We start from the raw sequence: 11,169 nt of genomic DNA, 5'->3' as shown, positions 1-11,169 counted from the left end.
AAAAAAAAAAAAAAATTAGCCTGCTAAATTTGGTAAAACTTTTAATTAACTCACCCTCAATGTGATGGCTAGAGTCCTGGTATGGTGCTGTGGGTAATGCACTGGACTGCAGAGTCAGTTTGAACTGCAAGGTCGATAGTTCAGATTCACTAGATGTTCCTCGGAAACCCTATACAGGGCCATTGTGAGTTGGAACTGACTCCATGGCACACAACCACCACCACCACTTGTGTGACAACTGGAGTCCTCGTGTGGATAAGCACTCAACCACAAGGTCAGTTTGAACCTCAAGGTTGGCAGTTCAAACTCACCAGCTGCAACTCAAACCCTGTACAGGGTTGTTATGAGTCGGAACCAACTCAACAGCACTTAACAGCAAGCAACAAATGTGATGGCTGGAACTGTGGTTGCCTGGACAGGGCCTAGAACCAGTGATTTCAAGGGCCATAAGCTCTGGTAGCATAGTGGTTACGAGTTGGGCTGCCAACCTCAAGGTCAGCAGTTCGAAAATAGCAGCAGTTCCATGGGAGAAAGATGAGGTGTTCTTGCTCTCGTAAAAATTTACAGCCTCGGAAACCTTGTGCAGGATCACTTTGAGTTGGAACCAACTCCACGGTATTTAACAACAACAACAAAAACATATGGCCCTAGGACTGGAAATTACCCACCCCTTTTATAAGGAATATAAAAATGAAAGCCATCAATGAGCCCTAATTGCTCTTTTACATGTCTTTTCAACACAGCAACAATCATATTAGTTTTCCACTGTGAACCAGTCATTGACATCCCATGGCAAGCAATGTAAAAGCCCATGTTCTTAGAATGGTCTCTGAGACCCTGGAGGACCTGGCCCTATACTGTGTCTCTGCTACTATCTCTTATCTCTTCTATCTGTTGAGTAAATAAATTGAAGATGCCAATAATTTAAGACAGCATTGCTAAACCAGTTATATACTTTTGTTCCACAAATATTTGAATGCCTGTGAAAACAGAGACTTATCAGAAAGATGTTTACCTGTGCTTTATTGACTACGCAAAGGCTTTCGATTGTGTGGATCATGACAAGCTATGGACAACATTGCAAAATATGAGTATTCCTGAACACCCAATTGTGCTCACGAGCAATCTGTACCTGGACCAAGAAGCAGTTGTTCGAACATAACGTGGGAACACTGACTGGTTTAAAATCAAGAAAGGTGTGCGACAAGGTTGTATTCTTTCACCATACTTATTCAATCTGTATACTGAGCAAATAATCCGAGAAGCTGGGTTATATGAAGAAAAACATGGCATCAGGATTGGAGGAAGACTCATTAACAACCTGCGATATGCAGATGATACAACCTTGCTTGCTGAAAGAGAAGAGGACTTAAAACACTTACTGATGAAGATCAAAGAGCACAGCCTTCAGTATGGATTGCATCTCAATGTCAAGAAAATAAAAATCCTCACCACTGGACCAATAAACAACATTCTTTTCAACGGAGAAAAGATTGAAGTTGTCAAGGACTTCATTTTTCTTGGATCAACTATCAGCACTCATGGAAGCAGCAGTCAAGAAATCTAACAACGTGTTGCATTAGGCAAATCTGCTGCACAAGACCTTTATTTTAAAGTGTTGAAGAGCAAAGATGTCAGCTTGAGGACTAAGGTGCACCTGACCCAAGCCATGGTATTTTCAGTAACCTCATATGCATGCGAAAGCTGAACAGTGAATAAGGAAGACCATTAGAAGAATTGATGCTTTTGAGTTAAGGTGTTGGAGGAGAATATTGAAAGTGCCATGGGCTGCCAAAAGAACCAATAGATCCATTTTGGAAGAAGTGCAGCCGGAGTGCTCCTTGGAAGCCAAGATGGCCAAATTTCATCTCATACTTTGGACACATTGTCAGGAGGGACCTGTCGCTGGAGAAGGATATCATGTTTGGTAAGGTGGAGGGTCAGCGAAAAAGAGGAAGACCCTCAACAAGATGGATTGGCTAGGTGACGGCATCAGTGGACTCAAGCATGGCAACAGTAGTGATGTTGGCCCAGGATTGGACAGTGTTTCTGTCTGCTGTGCATAGAGTTGCTATGAGTTGGTGCAGACTTGATGGCACCTAACAACAACATATGCTAAGCTCTGGAAATACAGTAATGAGCAAAACAGATATTGTATCTACGTTCATGGAATTTTAATCAGGTGGGAAGTTGGACAGTAATCAAATAACCACACAATTGTGTGTGCTTGTGTATAATTACAAACTGTAATAAAGGGTACAAATGAGAATCATCAGACTTTATGGAAGCAAGTACCAAACAAATCTGATCATATATATCCTTATCGCCTTAAAGAAGTGACATTTAAGTCAGGTCTGGAAAAATGATACTTTCAGGCAAAGTTGGAAAAAATGAATGTTTCAGGTAGTGCGAACAGGTATGTAATGGCCATAGGTAGGAGGGAACAGTGTTGAAAACAAGGAAGGTCACTGTGTTTGCATTGCAAGAGCAGGAGCATGTGAGAGGAGGGTTAGGCAGATAGGGCCACTGTGCGGGACTCTGAGGGCCAGTGCTCGAGGTTACACCAGCCCTTTGGCCTGGTGTCACATACTGCCCCATCCAAAAGTCATACTTTTCTTGTGGTGTTTAGTGAAAGTCAACTGAAGATGTTAGAAATAAAAAAAAGTACAAAAACTGTGTTCTTAGGAAGTCAAGTAGATTTCAAGATAGACTATTATAACTCAAAATTATATTTAAAAAAAAAAAAAAAAGACCAGGCTTACTGGCTAGATGGAGACCGGTGGAATCTCCAAGACTCTGGTCCTTCATCATTTTTCAAGTCTGCAACTGAACTCACTCCTGTGGCTCAAGTTTCAGTCAAACAGTAGGCAGGTCTGTAAGGAGAACAGTAACACTAGGGAGGTATGCACACCTTAGAATCATCAACCATTTAAAATCAAAAGGGCAGTATTTCCCCAAGGACAGCATTCAGAAAGGTTATGAAAGAAGGAGGACTGGAAACAGGAAACACAGGAAGGAAATGGGCTAAGTGATGTTTACATTGTGGGGATTACAATCAATGACATTAAACAAAATGTATGATTTATGAAAGGAAGACTGATCTCTATTTTGCAAACTTTCACCCAGTTCACAATGTTGTTAGTCAAATCGATTCTGACCCATAGCGACCCTGTATAGGGTTTCCGAGGAGCAACTGGTGAGCTTGAACCACCAACCTTGCAGTTCAAAGGGCTTTGCAGTCTGGCGCATTAACTCCAGGACTCCCAATTCACAATAGGAGGTTGAAAATACATATATATCTTTTCAAATCTTTTGTTTGATCTCTTTTCCAGAACACCAAAACTCGAGCTAACTTTGGCTCCCGACCATTTGCCTATGCGGAAGGACAGGCCCACCGCAATGCTGCTGACATGTGCACTGACTTGGCAGAAGAGATCAGTGCCAACTTTGAGGCCCTGCCTTTTGCCATGGCATCTGACAGTGACAATGATGCTGGCACCAGTATTGCATCAGACCCAGGCACTCATGGGCCGCCATGCCGGATTGCCGCTGTGGCCACTGCTCAGCAGCGTAAGCTACTGCCTCCTGGGGAATCCTCTGCTTCCTGGGAAGGTGGAAGCTCTGAATTCCCTAGATCCTTTTCACTTGGCATTGTCATTATAAAGCAGGAGTTGAAAACTCAAATGTCCACTAGGGAAAGAGAAAGGGGATCATGCTGCCAGGAAAGTGCCTTCCCCCGCATGCTGGAGGCATGCCCCTGTCAGTGCCAGAGGAATACAGAAGCCTGGGAATGAAGCTGGAAAGAAAGACCCAGTTGTTACAGAACAGCCCCAAGCCCCAGAATTTCAAATGAAATCTCATTTGTAAATGCTGTCCCTTTAAATGAATGTTTTAAAACTGAGGTCACCCAACTGTAGTGAAATACTCACTGTAGAATCTAGGTGTTGAATATGTAGGTGTGCTGTAAAAATTTGTTCATTATTTGAAAATTTTCCTGAACCAACCATATGAAAGATGCCTATTAGCCATATCTGTCTGATGCCTGGGATACTGGTATGCAAACTCTTTTAAGACACTTTTTCATTTATTTCTTGGAATGAATGTTGAGCTTTCCAAATTATTTTCTTGAGTTGAATGAATTTTACCCATAAAAACTAATTTAGGATTCAGAGTAATTTGGGATGACCATGTATTCCTTACTTCTGTGCTTAAAAAAAAGCACCAAAATACTAGGGAGTCCTTTCTAACACTGAAATTAAAAGAATCTGGTTTATTTGAAAGTGACAAAGAAATGATTTTTCTGGCCCGCTCTTGCTAGAATTGACTGTCATTGTACTTTGTTACAGAATATGACAGTGACACTTCCTGTCACTATAAAGTAGAGCTCAGCTATGAGAATTTCATCACCTCTGGCCCAGACCCCCACCCGCCTCCCATTGCAGATGATGAAAGTGATGATGATGATGATGATGACATCCCGCAGGTAAGAGACCTGTAGGCCTGGCTGGCCAGATTTGGCAGCACCCATTAAGCTTCGTGGTGACCAGGAAAACCCACAAGGAATGACTTTGATGGCAGGCACCAGGTTAGATGTGTCAACTCCCCATTTTGTAATTATTTGTGCACAGTGATTCTAAAGTATTCATTTTCTATGCTACATACTGATGGCAAAACCCATTGGACATTTTTGCCCAGTAGAGACCCAAATGATAGAAACTTAAGTGCTTTGGTAATCATTCAGCACGAAGCTAGGAACCATCTAAATGTTGTATTGCTCTAGAGGTAAAGGAGAAGCTTACTCAATCTCACTGTTCCCTAATTGGATGTCTGAGGGCTGTCTCTAGCACATGGTTTCCATCACTGGCACTGGAGTTGGGAGAAGACATCAGGATGGGAAGCTTTGAGGCCCACACAATACACTGCTTCTCTGATCACATGTTTGCCCTCTCCTTCCAGGAGGACCACTATGCCCTGCTGGTGAAGGCATGGGAGACCAAAGTTTTTCCTACTATCCGAAGACGCTTCCGCAATGAAGCTGAGCGGAAGTCGGGCCTAGACCAGATCAAGGGTGCTTTACAACTAGGTCTGGTATTTTTGTTTTCCCTCAGAGCCCACTTCATGGATTGAAGGGATGGATTTAGGATGAAAATTAGAAGATAAATCAAGAAAGAGGGGCTTTTCTAACTTTGAGCCAAATTTAACATTGGCTTTTTATCAAAGTCTTAACTGCGGTCTTGCGTTGTCATTGCTAGGCTTTGATTTGCCAGTGTAACTCATTATTTTGAGTTGATGGGTTGTTGGTTTAATGCTGAGGTGGTTATAATACAAAGTTGCACAGCTAGTAGTTAACAGTTTGGGTTCTGAGGTCACAGAGGGGTTATTTACCAGCAGGGTGACCATAGGAAAGTTATTTAATGCCTCCTCATCCTTAACCCTTTCATGACTGAATTATTTTCTGCTTTGAATCTTTTGTTGATACCATGTAGTGGAAGGCATGCTAAAATAAAAGGGAATGTTTTTTTGGATTTTGATACAATTATGTGGGACACATGTCCCAAGTGGACTCTGATGGTAGGACTGGTGGAGTGAGGCTCATTTCTTCAGACTCACTTATAGAGGTCCTTGCAGTTATATAGGCAGTAGTACATACTGGGACAGCAGTTTCCCAAGAAACCTGAGAGGCTAAAAATGTTGGTGTGTAGTATATGTCCCATGGATCATGAGGGTTACAATGGGATCAATGATGGTAACCACATCGTTTGTTATATAAGAAATAAATGAGTTAATACAGATAAAGTTTCTGGAACAGCTCTTGGCACATAGTAAACATTCAATTAATACAATTCTTGTTATGGTCACAATGATCATGATAATGAGATTTTTCCACCACTGGTCTCCTAAAATCCTCACTGTTCCTCCAGCTAAGCATAATGTAAATGTAAATTAAATTTAATAGTATAAATTTAAGAATAACACAAATTAACTCAAAATTATTGTTGTATCTTTAGAGCAGACAGCTCATTTCTATTTAAAGCGTTTCCTCGTCTTGCAAACACCTATTTATTGTGATTTGAATGAAAGTTTACAGAGCAGACAATCAGTTTTACACAAAACAAATCATACATTTTGTTTCATCTTTATGGTTGCAATCCCCTTCCATGTAACATCACTTATCCCACTTCCTCCCAGTGCTTCCTATTTCCATTCCACCTACCTTTCCATCCCTTTTCAACTTTGTCCTTACATAAATGTTGCCCTTTGATCTTGAATGATTGACCATTGCATAGTATTGTTGTCCCTCCTATATACATATCTACCTTTTCACTGAAAATTGAGCCATGAGGGTATTTAGTTCCACACCTGGTGTGTGGCTGAGGGCCACCCTTTCTCCAGCCTCTGCCTGACAGGTAAACCTGGTCTTTTTGTAATTTTGAGTTTTGTTCCACATTATCTCCACACTGTGATCCGTTTCAGAGCAGTGGTAGCTGAACACCAGCTATTTTCCGGTCTCAGAGTCGTGGAGACTATATTCATAGGTGTGTTTGCAATAAAGGTAATTACCCAGGTACAAATATCCTCTGTCAAACCCTTATAGATTTGTAAGTATACTCCTATTCTCCCTCCCATACCCTTCAGCCTGTGTATCTGTTCATGTATCTGCCCATAGAACACTGTTGTTGCAGTGTTGTGTATATGATAGTATTTACCTCTATCTCCTTTAACCCTTGAATTCCTCACTGTGTCTTCACCTGTCTTCAGCATTCTTTTGCCAACCTCCTTCACGTTGTATATTGCCTTCCCCATCACCCAAGTTAACATTTGTCTGCTCTCTATCCAGTGAATTACTCTCGCTTCCCCCCACACCTGGTAAACATCAAAGAATATTTCTTTTAGCATAAAATCTCTTTTTTTTTTGAGTATTTACAAAAGTGGTCTCATGGAATTTTTGTCTTTTTATGATTGACTAGTTTTGCTCAGCATAATGTCCTCCAAGTTCATCCATTTTCTGAAGTGTTTCACAGATTCTTCATTACTCTCCAGTGTTGTATTTTCTCCAAAGTTTGTATAAACAAACTTTGGTATCCACACACAGTATATAGTATTCCAATTGTGTGTGGATACCAAAGTTTGTTTATCCATTCTTCCATTCATAGGTATTTAGGCTGTCTCCATCTCTTTGCTATTGTGAATAGTACTGTGATGGACATGGGTGTGCATAGTTCTACTCATGTCATAGCTCTAAAAAACTGCTTTGTAGGGTGCAGAATGCCTTTTCCCAGTATACACAGCTGTCCTTTCTAATGGAATATTAATTTGGGCTTCTCTCATCACATGTCATTCAGGGATTGTTGTCAGATGCCATCAAGTTAGTTCTGACTCATAGTGACCCTATACACAACAAAATGAAACACTGCCTGGTTCTGCACCATCCTCACCGCTGTCATTACACTTGAACCCATTGTTGCAGCCACTGTGCCAATCCATCTTGTTGGGGGTCTTCCCCTTTTTCATTGACCCTTCACTTTACCAAGCATGATATCCTTCTCCAGGGACTGGAGTTGAGTTTGAAATCCATTGCAATGGCCACATAGAACACAAAGACAATACTCAGAGCTATGGGGTTATTAGGGAATATAGTAATTCAGAGTCAGGGCACAATTGTTCCAGTCAGCTGCTGATAAATGCCCACAGGACACACCACTCCACCATGAGCCTTAGCCTGAAAGTACTTGGCTCTAGCTCCATGGGTCAGCAAACCTAACTCCCCAACTCCCCCACTTAAGTGCCTGGAGGTAGCCACTCTACAAGAAAACTTCCTGCCCAAAGTCATTCAACTTGTTCCGTGGGCTTTCAGAAAATCCATTTTTCTGTCTTGTGCTCTCATTCCTGAGTCTGCTGCTGTTTCTCTTCTGTCACTTCATCCGTGCCAACAGCTTTCTGTCCCTGGGTTGAGGAGGTTCAATGCATAGGGATCTTAGGATCCAGAGGACACACTTCACTTCTGGTTCTTCCTCCTTCTGAGATGATTCGTTTCATACCTATGCTAAAGTTTCTAGTTTTTACAGTTACAATGAACTCTACTAACATCCACAGCTGAATCATTTATTTCATCTTGTTAATATCTTCTCCCATTTGATGGATGTTAGACTATTGCTAGAAGAGACATTAGATAATTCACTACACCACACTGCCTCTTTCAGACCTCTGGACATTTACTTCCTTGGTCCATTCATTGATACTGTCTGTTGATATTGAACATAATGAATGTGTTCTCTGGAGAAGGAAGAGCAGTGGAAATTCCAGTAATGGTTAGGAAAAGTTGATGTCTCTCTTAAATAAAGCAGCACATATTTGTGGGAACAAACACAGCACAACAGTGTACAGTAAAAACCTGGGAAAGCTTGGACCTAGGTAAGATAGAAACCTGTCAGAGAAGGAAAACTCAAATAGTTCACATAAAACAAGTGACAGAAAAGAGAGAAAAATGGTCAGACTACACCCTTGTGAGATCCAGAAAAGCAAGGTAGTACCACCAAGTTCCAGCTCTCATGGGTTTCTCAGTATAAAGTAAGAAGTACCGTATTTCTCCTAAATAACTCACACATATCACATATGCACACACATAGTGCTCATAGTAAACTAGCACACTAGGGGTTGTGCAGTTTGCAAAAACCATATAGTATGCACATCATTTGCATAGAAATACAGTATAAGTTATCCCCACTCGCATCTTAATTTCCCTGTTGTCCTATTGTTTGTTCTTTTGGCTTAACTATCATGTAATGACAGCTTAGTGATATACCACTATTTGTTATCTATTTGTTACTGATGAACACTTGGGTTGTTTCCAGTTTGGGGGTTGTTATTAGTGACCATACTGTAATGAGTGTACCTTTGCACACTTGTGCTTGTGTTTCTGTGAAAGAGATAATCAGATTAGAGAACATTTTATACTTGGTAGACACTGTTAGCCCTGTTGGTTTTTGTTTTGTTTTTTTTTTAGGCATGGTGGATATTGCCCGCCAGACAGTTGAATTTCTGTATGAGGAGAATGGAGGCATTCCAAGAGACCTTTATCTTCCCACCATTGAAGATATCAAAGACGAAGCCAACAAGTTCACAATTGATAAAGTTCGAAAAGGTTTTGCTTTCTTCTATTTCCCTTAGGAAATTTCCCATGAAATCAGAAGTTGAAATTTCCCAAACATGAGTCTGAGCAGCTTCTGGTTATTACAAGGGTACTCACCATCCTCAGGGTGACTTGTTCTGAGGCCAGACATCTCCCCACACACTCTTCCAGGCTCTCCCATGCGAGGCCTTACAACTTCTGGTACAGGAAAGGTAGATGCTTGTTGGGTCTCTAGTGGCCACTCCCAGTTTCCCAGAGCTCTCTAACATGAACAGGGTGAGACTAGGCAGAGGGATCTAGATAGATCCTAGGACCTAGTCCTGGCTACTAAGCTAGTAAACTCTCTATGCATGATTTTACTGTGCTTTTTGGAATTTCAATAGAAAGTATGTATTCATTTCTTTAGAAATCTATGACATATTTTTGTTTGGGGTGATGAAAAAGTTTTGAAACTAGTGGTAATGGTTGCACAATATGGCGTGTGAAATAACTGTCATTGAATTGTACACTTAGAAGTGGCAGATTTTATATTTTTTTATCACAATATTTTTACTTTACTTGCATTGCATATTTTGGAGAAGTGAGGGAACTACAGAGAAGCACAAAAAAGAGAATCTAAGGTCACTCACTGGTAAGAGCCACTAGATGACCTGCACAAAAGTACCCGAATGCCACGATGGGGCCAGGAAAATCTGTTTACCTTTATTTTCTTTCTTTCTGTTTTTGAGATGTAACTCACATACCACGAGATTCATCCTTTTAAAGTGTGCAATTCAATGGACATTAGTATTTTCATAAAGTTGTATAACCATCAAGCCATCACCACTATCTAATTCCAGAATATTTTCATACTTCTAAAAAAAAAAAAACCCTGTGTCCATTAGTAGTCATTCCCCTTTCCTCCCTTCCCTTATTCCCTGGAAACCACGAATCAGCTTCCTCCCTATCTTATGGATTTGCCTGTTCTGGACATGGCATATAAATGACATCACTATGCATGATGTTTAGCTTTAACTTTTTGAAGAACTGCCAGACTGCTTTCCAAAGTGGCTGCACCTCCCACCAGCCGTGGATGTAGATTCCATTTTCTCCATGGCTTCCCCAACACTTGCTGTTGTTGTTTGTAGAGTGTAGCTGTTTTAGTGGATGTGAAATGGTATCTCATTACCGTTTTGATTGGCATTTCCCTGATGATGAATGATATTGAACATCTTTTTATGTGTCTTTTAATTTCTCTGTGGAGAAAGGTCTATTCAGATCCTTTGCCTGAATTTTAATTGGATTGTCTTTTTTATTGATGAATTCTGAGAGTTCTTACAATGTTTTGTTGTATTACCTCTAAGCTATGTCCCATTTTGATTATAACTGTAAGAGTTATTTAGACCCTAAATCATATAATGCTCCTGGAAAAAAAACTTCTCGTCCCACTCTTCTCAGGCCTCACAGTGGTAACCCGCTCTCCGGACAGCAATAATGTAGCCAGCAGTACAGTTGGAACTGCTCTGCCCAAATTTGCCATCCGAGGGATGCTGAAAACCTTTGGGCTTCATGGAGTCGTCTTAGATGTTGATACAGTAAGTGAACAGCCTTTCAGACTAATGAGCCATTTTATGGATACTGAAACTTTCATGCCCAGACTCCAAGGATCCTCAAAAACATATACTTTTTTTGCATATTATTACATGAAGGGCAATCCTTCTCTTGCCCTTCAAGTTAACATACAAAGAAACCAGGCTGGGGGCGCAGAGAAAAAGAGGAAGACCCCCAGCGAGATGGACTGGGCAAGTGGCAGCATCAATGGGCTCAAGCATGGCAACGATAGTGAGGTTGGCCCAGGACCGGGAAGTGTTTCGTTCTGTTGTGCATCAGAATGCTATGAGTCGGTACTGACTCGATGGCACCTAAAAACAACAACAATTTTTTGGTGGTTGACTGAAGTGTATTTTCAAATAGAAAATGCCATCAATAATGCTGCTAATAACCTCTCACTGCCTTACAGTATAAGTTTCTGACCATGGTAATAAGAAAATACATTTTTT

General features: G+C 40.9%; 1 protein-coding gene across 1 annotated transcript in view; it reads left to right on the top strand.

Annotated features, from left to right (window-relative positions):
• HECTD4 (HECT domain containing E3 ubiquitin protein ligase 4) overlaps positions 1-11,169 on the top strand; it is a 139,619-nt gene that overhangs the window by 90,448 nt on the left and 38,002 nt on the right. The window contains exons 49-53 of the mRNA XM_006870461.1: positions 3,333-3,570; positions 4,347-4,483; positions 4,957-5,083; positions 9,005-9,142; positions 10,568-10,704. Coding sequence (XP_006870523.1) covers positions 3,333-3,570; positions 4,347-4,483; positions 4,957-5,083; positions 9,005-9,142; positions 10,568-10,704 — 777 coding nt within the window. The remainder of the gene's footprint in view (positions 1-3,332; positions 3,571-4,346; positions 4,484-4,956; positions 5,084-9,004; positions 9,143-10,567; positions 10,705-11,169) is intronic.

This window comes from Chrysochloris asiatica, unplaced genomic scaffold (assembly GCF_000296735.1).
Source record: "Chrysochloris asiatica unplaced genomic scaffold, ChrAsi1.0 scaffold00142, whole genome shotgun sequence".
NCBI classification, from domain to species: domain Eukaryota; kingdom Metazoa; phylum Chordata; class Mammalia; order Afrosoricida; family Chrysochloridae; genus Chrysochloris; species Chrysochloris asiatica.
The sequence above is the reverse complement of the archived record's forward strand: the minus strand, read 5'-3'. Positions and strand labels throughout refer to the sequence as shown.